Genomic DNA, 16,797 nt, shown 5'->3' with positions numbered 1-16,797 from the left:
TGTGCCCGTGCTTAAAATGTTCTCTTTGCATCATTTGGAAATCTGAAACTGCCATTGTTCCACCCATCTTCCCAAGGGAAACTCAGAAGTAATAACTTAGAGGTGAGAAGCTGCTTACGTATTTTGATGTCCAGCATCTGCTGACAGAATTCCCAAAAGAAAGACACTGGATATCTCCTGACCTCCGTGCTGTGTTTTCACTCTACCAGCCCCTTGCAGGCCTGCTTGCCCGTGAGTCGTGAGGCGCTGGTGACTTCTGCAGCTGTGAAACCATGGCTGAACCCAAGCCAGGTGTCCCTGCTTTGTGTGAGTGTGCAGGAGGCTGCAATCTGCACCAGCTCCACGGCTCACGCAGCGGTCTGCCGGCGCCGTGCGTGTCTGTCACCGTTCCCTAGCGTGCCACCTTCATCCGCAACCTCTCCCTAAAGAGCAGTGGCTCCCCAAGGAATGGCAGCCGCCACCAGGGACTGAGAAGGGCTGCTGGCCACTGGCAACTGGTCCAGCCACCCTCCTAGTGTGGGGGCTATTAACAGGTCTGTGGGGAAATAGCAGCTACATGTGAACCATTTTCTACGTTAATCAAAGGGGAAACGAAGGATTATCCGATTACAAATGCACCATACCAGCCAAGCCAGCAAAAGCAGCCAAAGCTCTGTCCTGCCCTCTGTCCTTTTGACTCTGTCTTGCTCCATCTCAGACATCCAGTTTCCCATTACTTAAGTCTCTGAAAGCCTCTTCCTGCCTTTATTGTTTTGCCAGTTGCTGCCTTCAATTTACTGCACCGATAAGTACTTCCCAGGCTGTAAATATGTGGTCGAGACATTTCTGAAGCCAATCTAGGTTTTGATTGTAGTCACAGGAGGAAAGGTCAGCAGCAAAACTGCTCTCACTACACAGGGAGGCCACTCTTCACACTAGGGTAGGTATGGATTGTGAATTCATAGGGAGAGATGTGAGGGAATGTAGGGGTTTACAGGACTGAAGAAGACAAAATGAACATGCATTTAACCTTCCCTTTTCACAAGGTGAAATCCTTGTTTTTAGTAGATGTACAGGAACTGCAGCTGTTCTTCAGTTTGTGAAGGGTCAGAAACCAGAAAGAGTGAGAAATAAAATACGAACATCATTGCTGAAAATGATACCAGGTAAGTAGGAGGTGTTGAATTCTCCCTAGTAGTATCTGTGACTGCAGATGATGATTTTGTCTTACCTTGATATAACGTAGAGGCAGAGATGTCCAATGGAAGAGGGGGAGTGTTTTAAAATTTTACTTTTTGGGACACTTAGCTATAATCTCTACTGTTTGGGTGACCAGCACAAACCTGTAGATCTTGGTGGGCTTGAGATGCTCCGTATGTGTCTGCAATTCCTGTGGCATCATTACAAAGGGTGGCACAGACCATTTCAGCGTGGCTGTCTCCCAGTGTGGGGCCCAGGAAGTTCTGTTCCATGAGTAGTTAGTCTGCAGTGGGAAACAACTGGAAATTATAGAATGATACGGAGTGAAAAAGCTTTTTCTAAGGGAAAAAAAATTATTTAGAAGCTATGGGTCTATTAGACAAGGACTTGATACCCAACTTACTGAATTTTAATACAAGTTACATGCTCTTATGACTCTTCTTTGCCTTAAAATTGATTGAAAAGTTGTGTGAAACTAAAAGCAGTGCTGTCTTCTAAAACTGTCATAACTCTTGGAATATTTAACAGCTTGGAAGAAGTCACTACCCAGGGACTATGCTACTACTATGAAATTCTGGCTTAGTTAAAAATAAGATATAACGAGCATTGTGGTAGATTTTCAAGCTGAACATATGAGAAAGTCCAGGCAGATAGGGATTTCTTAGTAATCTAATTAATAAATAAGTGTGATTTTTCTGGCTTGTCTTGAAGAGACCATACCTTAAGGTAAACAATAATAAAATATTAAAATATTTTGTAACATATATATGGTAATAAATATTCGGGGGGGGGCGCTGATAAGATGTATTTTAACCCTACTAACAAAGCAGACTCTCTTTAAAGATGCTCTGTGCAAATCTGTGAACAGCAAAGATGATTTCCAAGAGTTTCTCGGAAGGCTTACAGGCAGTAGTATAACTTGCAAGAGGGATTGACGGTGTCTTGCTTGGTTTCTGAAAAAAGATCAAGTTAGAGTGTGTGAAACTTGCTGCTGTTGCTGTCCTCTCCCTCAGTGCTGGAGATCTCTAATGTGTCTGAAGCCCAAAGATTCTCAGAAGAGCTGCATCCCCTGGTGTCACACATATTAATCAAATGTCTGATATTGGTAATTTGACTTTACTGCGAATAGCAAAATCATTTTCATGACAAATCTACTGAGAAGTATGGCTGGGAGTTTTCCTTCTTTTGAAAACAAACTAAAGTCTTCCTTAGCTCTCCCTTTTAACCTGATGCATTCTGGGCAACTCTACTACCTTGACCCATGGAAAGTGGAAGATGTCATCAGCATAGTATATGGAACAAACCACAGATGTCTGCTTAGATTTTACTGCCATTTATTAGCTGGAGTTAAAATTACAGAGGCAAATACCAACAAAGCGAATACAGGAAACAAATACAGAAGTGGATGGGACAAACCTATGGTAAATTCCATAGAAAGCTAGTATTGCAATTGGGAATGTAACCTTTGTTGTTTTTATAAATCCATTTATTAAGCTGTTCATTATTTTAGGTGAATTGTAAGGGAGAAAACGGGGGGGGGTAGAGGTGTTACATTGTCTCTGAAATCATCTCGGTTATGTTTCACAGAAAGAATGTTAAACAAAATGCTATCTAAACAGCTCAAGCCTTAATCAAGTGACTTTCTGATTACTGAAAGGTTTTGGTCATGTGACTGCCATTGGCATTCCTCATGATTTCTGCAGGCTTCTCTTTTATCTGTATTGTACTCCATTTCCTAATTCATGAACTTGTACAAGACACCATGGTCTTATGTGTGTGGGTCTGAACTAACAGCTGGGTAGTCCATGAGAGTGGATCCATACATCCACTTGGTCTCTTACCTGTGGCCCTATTAATTTAACCTCTGTTCCCATAAAAGACTAGATGTCTAGGGCTTGGAATGGCTTAGAATACTGTTCTGTGTTGATTGTGTGACTTGTAAAAGTAAATATTAAGCTTAGTGGAGTCTTGTCTCAAAATTAAGCATAATATATTTTGAGTATTTGTAACTTGAATACTTTTGTGCTAAGGCACAAGTGCTCATCCCATAGAGGCTAGACTGGATGTAAATAGCAAGGTTTTGGCAGCAGAGAGTCTGCAGCAATGCCTTCTGTGGGAGGAGGCCAGGGGCTGCCCTGTGTCAGACACAGCCACTTCCAGCTGTCTTTCCAAGGGACCCCATACAGCTGATCCTATCGGCCAAGTTCATGGCACCTCCGGAAAAACAAATATAAAAAAAAGGCAGAAAATTCTGAGGAGGGGAAAACATGGAGACAACAAGGGAATGGATAGGAGGAGGGAAGAAGAGAGGGAATAAGATCAGAGGACAAGGAGGTGCTCTGTGGCAGAGCAGGTACTCCCCTGAAGAGCCTCTGGCCCATTGATAAAATCATGGAAGAGCAAGTGGACCTCTGAAGGGACTGTGGCCCACAGAGAACCCATGCTGGAGCATAGGACCAGAGTGAGAAGGGAGCAGCAGAGGAGAGAAACTGCTGAGTACAGACCCAGGCCTCATGCTCTGCTGGTTGTCTCACCAAAAGATTGGCTTTAGCTAGCCACCAGCAGAGTACCTGTCCTATCCTCTTCTCAAACAGACATCCCACTCTGTTGTTGTTACCCTTTGACCAAAAAATAAATAAAGGTGAATCAAAGCAATAGGGTGCAGACAGTTGCTGTGTTTTATTGTGTAACTACGATCTGAAGGTGTGCAACAAGGTGAATGAGAGCAGGGTGAATGAGTACCGGGAAGTCAGATGAGTCCGAGACCCCCACATTCCATTTCCATTCCTCCCCTGCCCACAGCAAGACTTGTATCTTGCATTCAGGGAGCAGTGCCACAATCTCTCCCTTGTTCTGTGTCCCTGCTCCATACAACAAACGTCACTGGATAGCCAGATGTGCCATCCTGCAGCCAGCTGCATGTGATGGCTGAGGTCATGGCTGGGCAGAAGCAGTAGCATTAGGCTGCCTGACAGCCCAGCATCTCTGCCCTGTCCTGCCTAGCACAGCTCCTGCCTGTGTCAGACCCTGCTGAAACCTGACCCCCTGTGTCACTTGCTCAGACTTTTCTAGAAATAGAGCTGTGTGTAGTGTAATAAATAAACTGGTACGGACCAGCTACAAGAAATATGTAACTGCTGGGAGAGAGTAAACTGCAGGAAGCACAAAGTAGGCAGCCTAAAATCTGAACTGACTTGAGCCCAAACAGATGTCTTGATTGCACCTGTGTAGACAAAGGTGCAGTCCCAGCTGCGATTCTTAATTACACTAATACATGTGGAGACTAAGAAGAGGAAAGGGTTTTACTGTGAGAGCCTCCATTACGTCCACAGGGTAGCAGATGACCTCTGTCCTGAAGAGCTTGCCCTGGAGATGATTAAGACAGAATAGTGGAAAAAGGTGTAGCAAGGGAAGGTGCCCTTCAACTTTCTCATGAGGGTCAGGATTTCTTTTCTACTTCCTGTTCTGCACACTGCTACTGATTGAATTTCCCTGCTGAGCTGCTACCACTTAGCACTCCTCCAGCTGCCAGGTGGAAGCTGTTTAATGCAAGCATTCACTGGTGTGTTGCGTAGGCTTGGAGAAGGGAGGATGTGGGGGGAAGTGTCTGGATTATTTCACACCCCAAGAATATCCTAATCTCGTAAAGAATACAAGTCTTTGGTGTGTGGGCCTCTGGAAGGTTTATAGATAAACTGAGATCCATAGAGGTGCCTCTGTATCAAGATGGGACTTTTTTGCACGTGCCTCTATTTATTGTCTTTAAGTAGAAGGAAAATAACCCACTTTTAATAAATGGGGAAAATGTTACATGTACATTTAATTTGGCCTGGCTAAAAAGCTGCTTGAATTTAATTTAGCTGAATAAATATTAGCCTGTATGAAACATTTAAGCCTATTTAAAACTGATTTGTTGATTTAGCTTGCACCTGTAACCAATACAATTTGCCTGAAATCCACCTGAGAGTGCCCACACATGGATTAGTACAGGCTTGACATTTTAATACTATTTAAACTGCTGTAGGTTATGGGTGTAGACCTCCCCTTAGTAGCCTCCAGCGTAGAAGTGGAGTCTTTTTGGTTTTACTAATGACAGTAGCCAACACTTAAATCTTGGCTTTGTGCTGCCCACACTGTTCACATGATTTGGGGCTTTTGCATAAGATCATGAGTTTGCTGGCAGGGGATCCTGTTTCTTCTAAAAACTAATGTATTGCACCTGACCGCATCTGTCTCAAGAGCTCACAGCCTACATACTTGTTTCAAGCAGTCTATCAAGACAGTCCACAACCAACACCATCTCAAGACTTCCAAAATGTTGACAAAAAATACAATTACACTGCCCAAAAGTACTAAGGAATCCCCTCTGCACAAATGAACTACGTGCATGTGGCAGTCAGGGTGATGGCAGGACATGGAGGGAACTCTGTGTTTTGTAGTTCAGTCCATAGCAAACTTCTACCCTCTGAGCACATCACTACAGCTGTTTCTGCTTTTCCCCTAGGGAGGAAGTGCTCATCCCATGATAGAAATATTTTATAAAATGAAGCATGACATGCCTGACACCATGGCTTGGTGTACAGGGATATTATGGTTGTTTCTATTGCCTAAATGAAGGTGAAAAAGCTGTTGGCTTTGAGTGAGTGCTAATGTCTATGTTGATGGTATTGCTGCCATTGCAGTCTTTACCTGTTCCTCATCATCCCCTGAACTCCCTTCCCAGCATGTGGTGGGTAACCAGCAGGACTTGCAGGGGAGACTGTTATTCCAAGTGGCCTGATAAAGAAATGAGAATGGATACCTGTGGAGGACTGTGTGCCTCTTGTGTCCTTAATAGCCCATTTTAATCACAGTAAGACCAATTGGATTAATAATTCCATTTTAAGGCAAGCATCTATTTATTAGTTTCATTATACTGGGCAATCATTCCCTGAAACAGCTGGATGGCAACAAGATATTTCAGTGTTACTCTGGAAAGCAGCTGGGGGAAGAGATTCTCAAAGTTATCTTTGTTTGGAAGCCCAACTGCACTTTTGGCAAGCAATTTTTTTAATAACAGCCACATATTTCAAACCTTTTTTATATGTAGAAAAACTCTGCTGTGTTTCCATTTTATTTTTAATTTTGTGTCTTTCTTGCACTGAACCATTGACAGCATATAGTTTATTTAATTTATGTAGATGAAATTTAGAGTTGTATTTTACCCTTTCTGCAGGTGCTGGTGTGTGGTTGGATACCATTGTGGCACAGTTATAAACAATTCCTTTATTGTTTCAGTAGAACAGCAGTGCTTAATCACACAAGTAATGATGTAATGGTTGTGGGTTTTAGAGTCTGCAGTCAAGAGATGTGAAATCAGGTTTTGGCTCAGACCCAGTCAGACAGTTCTTCACTTGGTGGAAACGTTTTATTCTTCTTTAAGAAGTATCATTATAATAAACCTCTGACCTGTAGAGTTCAGATAGGTTGTTTGGGCACTGTGATGCCAGGCTCTAGGTGTCTGCTACTTAAGTAGTTGTAAAATTGAAGAAAAACACCAAACCTTTTGCCCAGGGCATTATTTGTTGATTACCATATGGCTGCCTTTATACTGCAGTCAGTGGAAGACCGAGCTGATACGCTCCTGTGCTATATTTTACAGATGATGGGAATATCAACAAAACTTAAAAGCCAGATCAAATCTCTTCCACTCCTACATTTCATGCTCACCAATTTTCTAGGCTTAGACAGAAAATGCAATAGCTTTTCCCCATTTAATTTTTTGAAGTGTTCACTAAAATAATTTTGAAATGGCAATTTTTTTTATTTTTCTCCTCTTGAAAGAAAACCTAGGTCAGATGAATCTGGAAGAGCTAGATAGCTGGCTTTGTGAAAATTACACCTGTTGTTTAAGCACTTAGAGAAGGACTTGAGTATGGTCAAAAAGGGAAAACATGCCCAAAGTGGGATTCCAGCAAAAGTTAAGTGTACAAAGTTGTGATCTTGAAAAACACTGCACAGCTGCTGGTTAACTATGAAAGCAAACCATGCAAATACTCTGCTTGCTTTTTTTTTTTTTTTTTTTTTTTTTTTTTTACTTTAAGTACATAAACAGTCTTGGGAAGAAAGACTAACCCTAGGGTAACCATGGCTCTTGTGGCCTGACCAGCAGGTTGGTTCGGGAGCCACACACTTCTCTGCATTCCCTTGTTCTCTTCACACAACTTTGGGTTTTGGTGTTAGCCCAGCTCTAGCAGGAAGGGTTGAGGCTGCCCAGAGCTGACCTTTAGGACACCACCTGCTACACAGGCTTGAAGCCAAGGACCACTGTGTACCCACCTCCCCCTTTTCCTTAAGTGCATGCTCTGTGTACTGTTGTGTGAAATGATTCGTTTAGTTTCCCCTCAGTTCGTTGCAAGTAGCATCCCTGTGTGATTCCTAGAAAAACAAACGTGGTCTCTCAAGAGGGGATTCTGCACCACCAGATTCAGAGGAGAGTGCTCTCTTCCACCTAGGAGGATGGGGCAGGATCTAGTGTTTGCACCTCTGTGATCAAGTTTCTTGTTGGCTGGCTTGGACTGCGGCATTGTGTGTGCACAGCGAAGAAACTCCCTGCTCCGTGAGCTGTGCTTACATCCTCCAGGATCCTTTTGGCTTCAGGGAAAAGTGTCATGTCCAAATCCATTGCTGGATGGGACCAGAAAGAACCTGGCTGTAAGAACACATCTAAAAACAGCACTACAGAATCATTGGGTTGTTTAGGTTGGAAAAGACCACTTTAAGGTCATCAAATCCAACCATCAACAATCACTGCCAAGTCTGTCACCAAACTATGTCCCCAAGTGCCTCATCTATAAATCTTTTACATGCCTCCTGGGATGGTGACTCAACCACTTCCCTGGGCAGCCTGTGCTTGACCACCCTTCCAGTGAAGAAGTTTGCCCTAATATCCAAATTAAATTTCTCCCCTGGTGGAACTTGAGACCATTTCCTCTTATTCTGTTGCTTGTTTCCTGGGAGAAGACCCCTGACCCCCAACTGCTACAAGCTCCTTTCAGGCAGCTGTAGAGAGTGGTAAGGTCTGCCCTCTACCTTTTTTGCCAGCTCCTCATAGGACTTGCATCTTTGGCTGAATAGAATATTTTGAAGCTCTGCCAAGCAAAACATTGCTGCACACTTCAAACAGGCTCAGCACTGCAGGACTCTGAGGCTGGGTCTGTAGAGAAGTGTGCAGTGCAGGACACTTCTCCAGGTGCTGGGATGCAGTGCAGTGTGCTGCTAGAGCACCCCTGACCAGTCAGAGGTGTCCTAAATGGACAGGAGGTGCAGGTAGGAGCTAGCACAGGCCAGCAACAAGCAGCTTACATATGCCAAGTCTGCTTGGGAGGTTGAGAGACTTCACTGATGGAGCTGCAGGCCAGTCTGGCCGCGATCAGCTCAGCAGTGCAGACCTACCTGGAATGAGAAGGGATTTCTCCTGTTTCTGGGAGCTTGTGTCAGGACGTGCTGGCCCTGCCTTTTGCTGAAGAAGGAGCACCAGCAGGGCCAGCAAAGCTGCCACTGCCTGATGTCCCTTGGTGGCTGGACCACAGTGATATTTGCAAGCAGAGACACAGCTCAGTGTGTCACTGTGCTCATTGGAACACTGGCAGGTGGGAAGGGGGTCAGGGTGGCTTTGTAAGAAGGGTAAAGAATGCCAGTCCTACCAGGATGGGTTTGCAGTGCGACATCTGTGATAGGGTGGGTTTGAAAATCTTGGTATTTGTGGGTGAATTAAAGCAGGTATATAGTTCATCACTGCTTTGCATGACCAGCTTTAAAAAGTTGGTGTTACAGGCAATGACTTCTGAAAATAAATTTCCCAAATTCCTGTGTTGTTTCACTTCAAGAACTCTTGGCTCTTTTCTTTTTCTAGATAAGTTGCTGGATGTACTTTTTTGTCACATTTCAAACACTTGGTGTGATCAGGCAGTAGTGGGGCTTAGTCACGATAGACAATAAAATACTGATTTGTTCTTTGAATATAACCTGTAAAATTACTTCTGAAAACTTTTAACAGAGAATTCTGTGCATCTTCAGGTAAACGGATATTTGATATTTAAATGTATACTAGATGTATAATAAAATTTAGAAGTTTCTGTAGGTGTTCAGCTGTGTGACTGCCCAGCTACTGTGGGAAAATTTATTTCATTTTAAAAAGCTGATCTTAAGGTCCTTTGAAAAATTGCCACCTAGTTTAATGTTTGCTATGAAGTTCATTAAACACTTTATGTGGTCTGTGCCAATTAAGACCATTAGCACTATCATGAATCAGTAACCTCAGGGGCAAAAAATGGTTATGCTTAAAAACATAAAAGCAGGGTTATTAACAAAAAGTGACTTATCAAGTGTAAATAGAGTGACTTGAACAAAATGTGCGTCATTGTACATGCAGGACCTCATTTACCATCTGGTTTCTGTTTTATGACCCTAGCTATGGATTTATTTTGTGCTAGTGGACAAACAGTTGGACAGTGCTTAGAAACACAAGCTGGAATGTAGGGAAAGCTTATGGCAATATTTCATATGCTCTGCAACATGTGGGGAAAAAGGCATTTTATCAAAAAGATGAGTTGAACTGTAAGCATTGCATCCTGATAATTCTTCCAAATGTCATATAATTATGATTTCTTTTACTTTCTTCAGATATTCATTGAAGTCCAGCTAAGAATGCAACCAACAAAATAAAGTGAAAAAGCTGGGCATTTGAAGAAGCATCCTTCTACTTGGTGAAAATGTCTCTTATTTTTTGACAACGATTAAAAGACAATGGGGTCAAACACTCTTGGAAAGGCTGCAACATTAGATGAGCTTTTGAACACTTGTATTGAAATGTTTGGTATGCATTTTCAGTATTTTTTTTGTTGTTATTAAAATTAATCTTTTTATATCAATACTGCTGTTCTCTGGTTTAGCCAGTCTTTCTCTTGGCTAAGAACATTTCTGTTCTGTAAATTTTTCCACTTTTCAATTTGGCACAAAATCATGGAAGCCAAAATTTTAATCACATGCATACTGTATTAAATTTTCATAATACAGATGATGCACAATTGTGGATATGGTGGTTTTTAAAATGCTGGCCTTTACCAAGAGAAATGTTTAGATGAATTATTCAAGGAGTTATTTCTGGCATTGATCTTTGTCTTGAGTGGTTACACAGCTGTGGTTTTGACCAGTCATTTTTTTAAAGGTTTTCCAAATCATCATGCAATAATTGGCAAGAATATGACCTAAGGCTCATGTAATCTTTTTACTCTTATTAAAATGTGATGTACCAGGTCGGAGGGAAAGAAGTGATGAAAAAGACCTTGATCCATAACACCATTAATCATGACATATATCACATTGCAGTCAAATGAGTTCATGGATGGGCTTAAGTATTTTCAAATGGGGCTTTGAGTCACAAAGCTGCATTTAGATTCCCTGGAGATGCAGGACAGATTTTAATTGGAATGAAGAACTATTTTTTTTTGCCACATGGAGAGAAACAAGTGTCTAAAGGTGAGATTGAACAATTGATGGGTGGACAGACCTTGCTACCATCTGCAGTGAATCCCATACATCCATTTCTGTAGGCCACCATCAAACTTGTTGCTCCAGAACTTAATTAAAGTATTATCAGAGCCCATGCACTCATTGTCTGTTGGAAATAGTGTGTCTCTTATTGTAACACACTCTCTTGAGAAACAAAGTCCATGTGTGGCTCTTGTTTCGTACATATCATCTACTGTCTTCTTAAAAAGTGTCAGACAGAGAATAATCTAACATTGCAGATGTTGGGGATGGTCAGCCAGTCTGCCAGGGAATAACTCTGTGTAGTTTCAATGGCTAAACTGCAAAGACACAAGGGTCTCTTTTAGGCAGCTGGAGATGTGACCTTGGGCACAGATGTGAGGTGCTGCTTTAACATTGAATTCCTTGAAGCAGATACATTTTTTAAAATAATTTAACTGCTATTAATATAATAGCAGTTAAATTAATAAAATAATTTAAAGCTATAAAGCTGCAATAAAATAAATATTGGAAGTGGTTGTACATAAATTATCTTCCCACCCTCTTGATGGACTAATTTTAGATTTGTCCCTTTGATTACTGGCACTGTCTTTATATAAAGTTTAGCACAGTGCTGCCCATGCCCTATTTTTTTTAGCTGTGGCCTGTTATCTGCACTGGTTTGGACTTTTTCCTCTGTTTAAAAGCTGTCACTGTATTCCAGCAAGTTACTGTTTAAGGGGCATTTTTGTGCTCTGGTGCTCTTTCCTACCTTTGTGTTAGATAACAAGCCAACATTTCCACTTTTGATCCTTTCTGTCTGTGCTTGAAGAATAAAATATCCTCTCTTTTATGATGGGGCTAACTCATTGTTTCTCTTTTGCAGATGACAAAGGCAACCCCTGCTCCAGCCACTTGCCAAGAACCTTTCTTTTAATGCATCGGTGGTATCTGCCTTCGACAGAGCTGGCTGGCAAACTTCTGTCCACATATCCTTTCACAAAGTGCTGTGAATTGGCATTGCAGTGTCAAAAGCAGATGGTTTTCCTGACTTCTTGTAAAAATGTGCCAATTAAATTAGTGACAAACAAGGTTTAGAGGTGAATTTTTCTTCAGCCTTAAAGGTGGAAGTTTCTGAGCTTCTTTATGCTCGCATAAAGACTTTGTGGGCTTTCTCCATATGTACAAGAATACTGACTTTGCATCAGCCTTGAATAACAGCAAATATGAGGCCAAGATAACTTTTCAACTGTATCACAGCAGGTTGACCTTTGACTGATGAATTTCCAGTCATATCTCAGCACCTATATGTCATTTATACCTCTTAATTCAGTAATCATAACTGTTATCATGTTCAGTTAGCCAGAGCTGACGAGGAGCCTTTCAGCAGAATATTCAAAATTGTAGAATAGAGGCATTTTTGATAGGGGGGAAAAAAAGGGGCAGCTAGGAAATAGTCTCTCTTCCCTATGATGCTGTGAATGAAATATCAGAGGCTTGATGTGGTTATCTATAGAAGAAAAGTTCTATATTTTTTAAATTCAACCAGTCTAGTATCAGCCTCCAGTGAATAAAAACAGCGTTGCTGAATCAAGGCACACAAAGCTTTCTTTAGCTGACGTACTTACAGAGATGCCGATGGGGAGAACTGCAATGAATTCAGATTGAAAATCTGCTACTTCATGAGGTAAATGCACTTCTGGTCCTCTAGCATTTCTGTTTACGGTTCTGTTAATGCCATCAATGTCATTTTATTTGGGTTTTTTACTTGGTCTCCATTCTACAATGAAGACTGAATTTCTGTGTGTTTAAAACAATTAAGCTGAGCTACCCAGCTTTTAAGACACTTAATTGCATCAAGCTAAAAAGTTGACGGAAAATCTGTGTTACGATTTATCTGGCTAACGAGCGTTATGATTTATCAGCCTCTCAGAGGGCGACAAGTTCAGTGCCACACAGAGGACAGAAGCATTTTTCTTCCAAGGTGTAACTTAGTGTGGGAGCAGAAAGCTGTCTCTGTGCTGTGGACCTCAGTTCATGCAATCCCTTGCAATCCCTACATAGTTTATGGTGACAGGAGTGTGCTAGCAATGAAGCTGTTACACATTGGGTGTATTCCAAACCTTGCACCAGCTGCTCTGACCTTGTTTCCATGGGAAAGCTTTCATGTGTTGGGCTGTTCTTACATAGGGACCTTTCCCTGTAAAAGAGAAAGCATGAATTTTTAAGTAATCATTATTTAACTTGCTTCACTCAAACAAATGTTTTTTTCCTCCTTGCTCCGGATGAAGTTACATGGCTGAGAAGAAAGGTGAGGGGTGTTACTGAAGCCAGGGCTGACAAAGCCTTTTCCACTCCCCCTCACATAGAAGAGGAGGCTTTCATGGTTTACATGTGAGCTCCTGTGGATTACATCCGCTTTACAGGGTTATCATGGTGGAGCTGCAGCTCAAATGCACATTTGCATTTTCATTGAAAAGTCTTTTCCGAGCAGACCAAGTTGTCTCACTTGGACAGGGACTAAGTGCAAGTGTCACCTGAGTGTCCTGGAAGCCTGAGTCAGGACACTGTGTGTGCCTTCTGTGGGTGTCACCTGAGACAGCACTTTAATTTTGCATTTCAATAGAATGCCGATTTATTGTGCTGTTGTGAGCTAAGCAAAAACATTTAAAAGATAAACTGGCTTTTGCCACTTCGGTGTCACAGGTAATTACAGAAGAAAAGGCTGAGTTCACTCTCTCTGGCTAAAGAACAGTGCATCTGAAATAAGTCCTATTAAAAAAATGCTTGTAAAATATATGCAGCCATTGAACGTTATACCCGAGTCTCTGGGCATCTCTCGACTGCTGTCTGTGTATTTCAGATACTGGATTTTGGAATTTCCTGCAGAGTTTAACTTGGATCTTGGGCTGATTCGCTTGACTGAAGAGTTTCAAGAAGTAGCCAGCCAGCTTGGATATGAGGATCACATTCATCTTATTGATATCTCGAGCATGTAAGGATGTCATGTCAAGGATATCTTTGTGTCTGAAACAGCAGAATTCTAGTTCTGTACCAAGTATAAAAATATTAAGGCCCATCTTGATTTTGAGAGAGCAAAAAAGCACTTGCAAAATTGTCTTTAAATTTGAAGCTACTGGAAATTTGAAGTTATAGTTACACAGTAAATATTTCTGTATGTAAATTTTTCATATAAACAGGAAATAAATTATTTTTCTGACAAAGCAAGTGCCAATTAAGTGATTAGTATTACTTTTTTCTACAAGTTTTCATGCAAAATAACAAGCAATGTAGTGACTGGTATGCTGTGTAAATCTTAGATCATCTCAGGGAAGCTTTCTTGTCCTCTCATTGGTAATCTGTTAGTTTTTTACAATATTTTCTATTATTTAACTGGAGAATTTTTAGCATTCATGTATGTTGATTACATAGTTGCATTACATCAAAATAATTACAACTACTATTTCCTTGACAAGCTGGAATGAAAGTAACCTTCTAAACATCACCAGACATGCTTTTGCATCTCATCTGATATTGTAGATTTTCTTTTAAAATATGGTATATGCACAGTACTTGGCTGTCTCTGTTGTTCCACTACTTCAGGGACCTGTGGACTTACAGAGGAAAAATCAATCCTTGATGTTATTCAAGTATGTTTTTATTCTGTATCAGAATTTGTTGTGAACTGTTCTTGTATTTCCCAAGCATCCTTAATTATGGCTTCCTCTGTCATGGGGAAGAATGTGTCATCCTTTTGTTGTGATAGACACCTGCTATTATTTATCACTTGGAGTAGTGCACCCAAAACTCCTATCTTCTGTTACACACTTGAACAGGTCTTATTCTAAATGTTTGTCATGTGCTGGATGTCACAGACCAGAAGTCTCATGGTCCTTCTGTGATCAATTTTACACACTACATTCCAACTGCTGGCTATGCTGACACACACCCAAACAGAACTGGGACTTATTCCTATTCTCTTGCAGTCCTTCCTATGACTGGATGAGAAGAGTTACACAGAGGAAGAAGATTTCCAAGAAAGGAAAAGCCTGCCTACTGTTTGACCATCTGGAGCCCATCGAGCTAGCTGAACATCTCACTTTTCTGGAGCATAAATCTTTTAGGAGAATTTCTGTAAGAAGCCCATAACTGTGCCACTTGCAATTAGGAGCCTGTCTTTAAAAACTGTTAACATGGTTTCACATTTATGACTTTTTTCTCAAGATTTCAATGTAGTGAATCTTTGTACTCTCTCATATGATATTCATAGCCACGCACTTCCTTGACCTCTCTGTGCCTGATGATTTTTGACACTGAGGGAAGCTCAGGCACAGTTGTTTCTTTTCTCAGAGGATTGTACAAAGACAAGAGGCAAAAGTGGATGAAAACTAAAGTCTAAGCTAAAACAAAACAAATTAGTAAGACAAATGCCAAAAGAAATGCTGATTTCTGCTGGCAAATATCCATATGAAAGGGTCACATGATGTTACTGTATCAGGTGGCAAATGGAAGCAGTAAGTTCTTAAGATGACAAATGAGACTTTTTTTAGTGTTTAGGAGCATGAGAGAAATCAAACTCTCAAACTAAGAAAAATGTATGAGGGTATTTTTTTGTTTCAAGGGAGGAAGGAAAAAGATCAATGAGGAGCTGAGACCAGCCTAAATAGAATCACTTTTGATGTTGCTTAATAATGTTCTAGTGTAGTCTAGAGTAACTTCAAATCATAGGAAAACACCCTACTGTGATCTGTGCAATGCTAACCTCAAAGAAGGAGGGAAGGACAAGAAAAAAGGTATGGGTTTCTAATTAGATTTAAGATGCATTTCAAGTCCTTTGGGGATTCCAAGAAGAAAACTCAAACCTGCAATGAATTTTCTTTTTTTTTGCTTCTCTGTTAATTCTTCAGCTTGAATTCCGCTATCACAGATGATTCTCTGCAGCCAGTGAGAGCTAATTAATCTTGCACTACCTGTTCTCACAAAGATACGTAATTGTAGAATATGATTGGTCTGAATTCTCTCTTTGGTTTTACCTGCTTAATAAAATGGGGGAGAAGGAAGGGCAGCGTTAACTATAACAAAAAAAATAAATATTTTGACCACTGAAATACTGTTTATCTGCAGCTAGGAGACAAACATCTGTTGTGTTAGAGCATATACCCTCGTATGTTTTTCTAGCAGGCTGGTTTTGATCAGCTAAACCCATCGTGTCTGGCATCACTAGCAACTCCCTACACAACCTAAAATTATGTCATAAGTTACTGAAAGCCTCCCTTTAAGGGACAGCTGAAAACTTTTCAAACATTTAGAGAAGTTTAATTTTTGGGATCCTGTAGAGTACCATGGCTTGAAGGTGTCAAATGTAACTACACAGAATAAAATGTGTTGTGTAAATTATAGGAAAGATGGGAGTAGCAATCACACTCATCTTGAAGGCTTCTGTATTTCCTAGCACACAAACAACTTGTAAGTTGACATTTAAGGAAAAGCCACACCAAAAAACAGCAAAAAGATTTTAAGGAAGAGCTGTTGTACAGCAGGGTCTGCTGACCCTGAGTCATGGTCACTTTCTAAACAAGAGAAGCTTTAAAAAGAAAAGTATCAAAGTTTCAAGTAGATTCTCCAGTTTGTCCACTGTTTTTCTCCATTTTTCACTGTGTCTTTTCTCTTAGTTCACAGACTACCAAAGCTATGTGATCCATGGCTGCTTGGAAAACAATCCTACTTTGGAGAGATCTATTGCTCTATTTAATGGTATCTCTAAATGGGTCCAGCTCATGGTTCTCAGCAAACCAACACCCCAGCAAAGAGCAGAAGTAATCACAAAGTTTATCAATGTTGCACAGGTAAGTCTTGCAGATGAGTCTTTTTCTTCCAGTACAAAGCAGGGATATAAATGGAGATTACAGTAAACAAATTAGCTGATGCTCTTTGTGTTATTTCCTCAGTGCTGTTCAACAGCACTGGAGGTTATTTCTGGTTCAGGTATGGAACGCCTGCATTTTTTAACTAGCAGACATAACTTTCTAATGATTTTTATTTGTTGTGTTCCAGTTGGCAACTGTCACAATTGTGTGTTTCTTCTGGAGCTAAGCTAATTAAAAAATG

At 40.9% G+C, this 16,797-nt stretch overlaps 1 protein-coding gene across 7 annotated transcripts in view; it reads left to right on the top strand.

The window, feature by feature from the left end:
* The window catches only part of RASGRP3 (RAS guanyl releasing protein 3), a 58,900-nt gene that overhangs the window by 20,555 nt on the left and 21,548 nt on the right, over nucleotides 1-16,797 (top strand). For 2 of the 7 annotated variants that reach the window (XM_058836326.1, XM_058836325.1), the window contains exons 2-8: nucleotides 1,045-1,145; nucleotides 9,844-10,036; nucleotides 11,576-11,678; nucleotides 12,314-12,376; nucleotides 13,553-13,684; nucleotides 14,676-14,823; nucleotides 16,362-16,535. In XM_058836326.1, the coding sequence (XP_058692309.1) occupies nucleotides 9,967-10,036; nucleotides 11,576-11,678; nucleotides 12,314-12,376; nucleotides 13,553-13,684; nucleotides 14,676-14,823; nucleotides 16,362-16,535 (690 nt within the window). In that variant the 5' untranslated portion in view covers nucleotides 1,045-1,145; nucleotides 9,844-9,966. Of the gene's footprint in view, nucleotides 1-904; nucleotides 920-1,044; nucleotides 1,146-9,843; nucleotides 10,037-11,575; nucleotides 11,679-12,313; nucleotides 12,377-13,552; nucleotides 13,685-14,675; nucleotides 14,824-16,361; nucleotides 16,536-16,797 lie in introns of those variants that run through there. The other 5 variants (XM_058836323.1, XM_058836324.1, XM_058836328.1 and 2 more) reach the window with 3 other exon arrangements.

The sequence above is a fragment of the Poecile atricapillus genome, chromosome 3 (assembly GCF_030490865.1).
Source record: "Poecile atricapillus isolate bPoeAtr1 chromosome 3, bPoeAtr1.hap1, whole genome shotgun sequence".
Taxonomy (NCBI): domain Eukaryota; kingdom Metazoa; phylum Chordata; class Aves; order Passeriformes; family Paridae; genus Poecile; species Poecile atricapillus.
The sequence above is the reverse complement of the archived record's forward strand: the minus strand, read 5'-3'. Positions and strand labels throughout refer to the sequence as shown.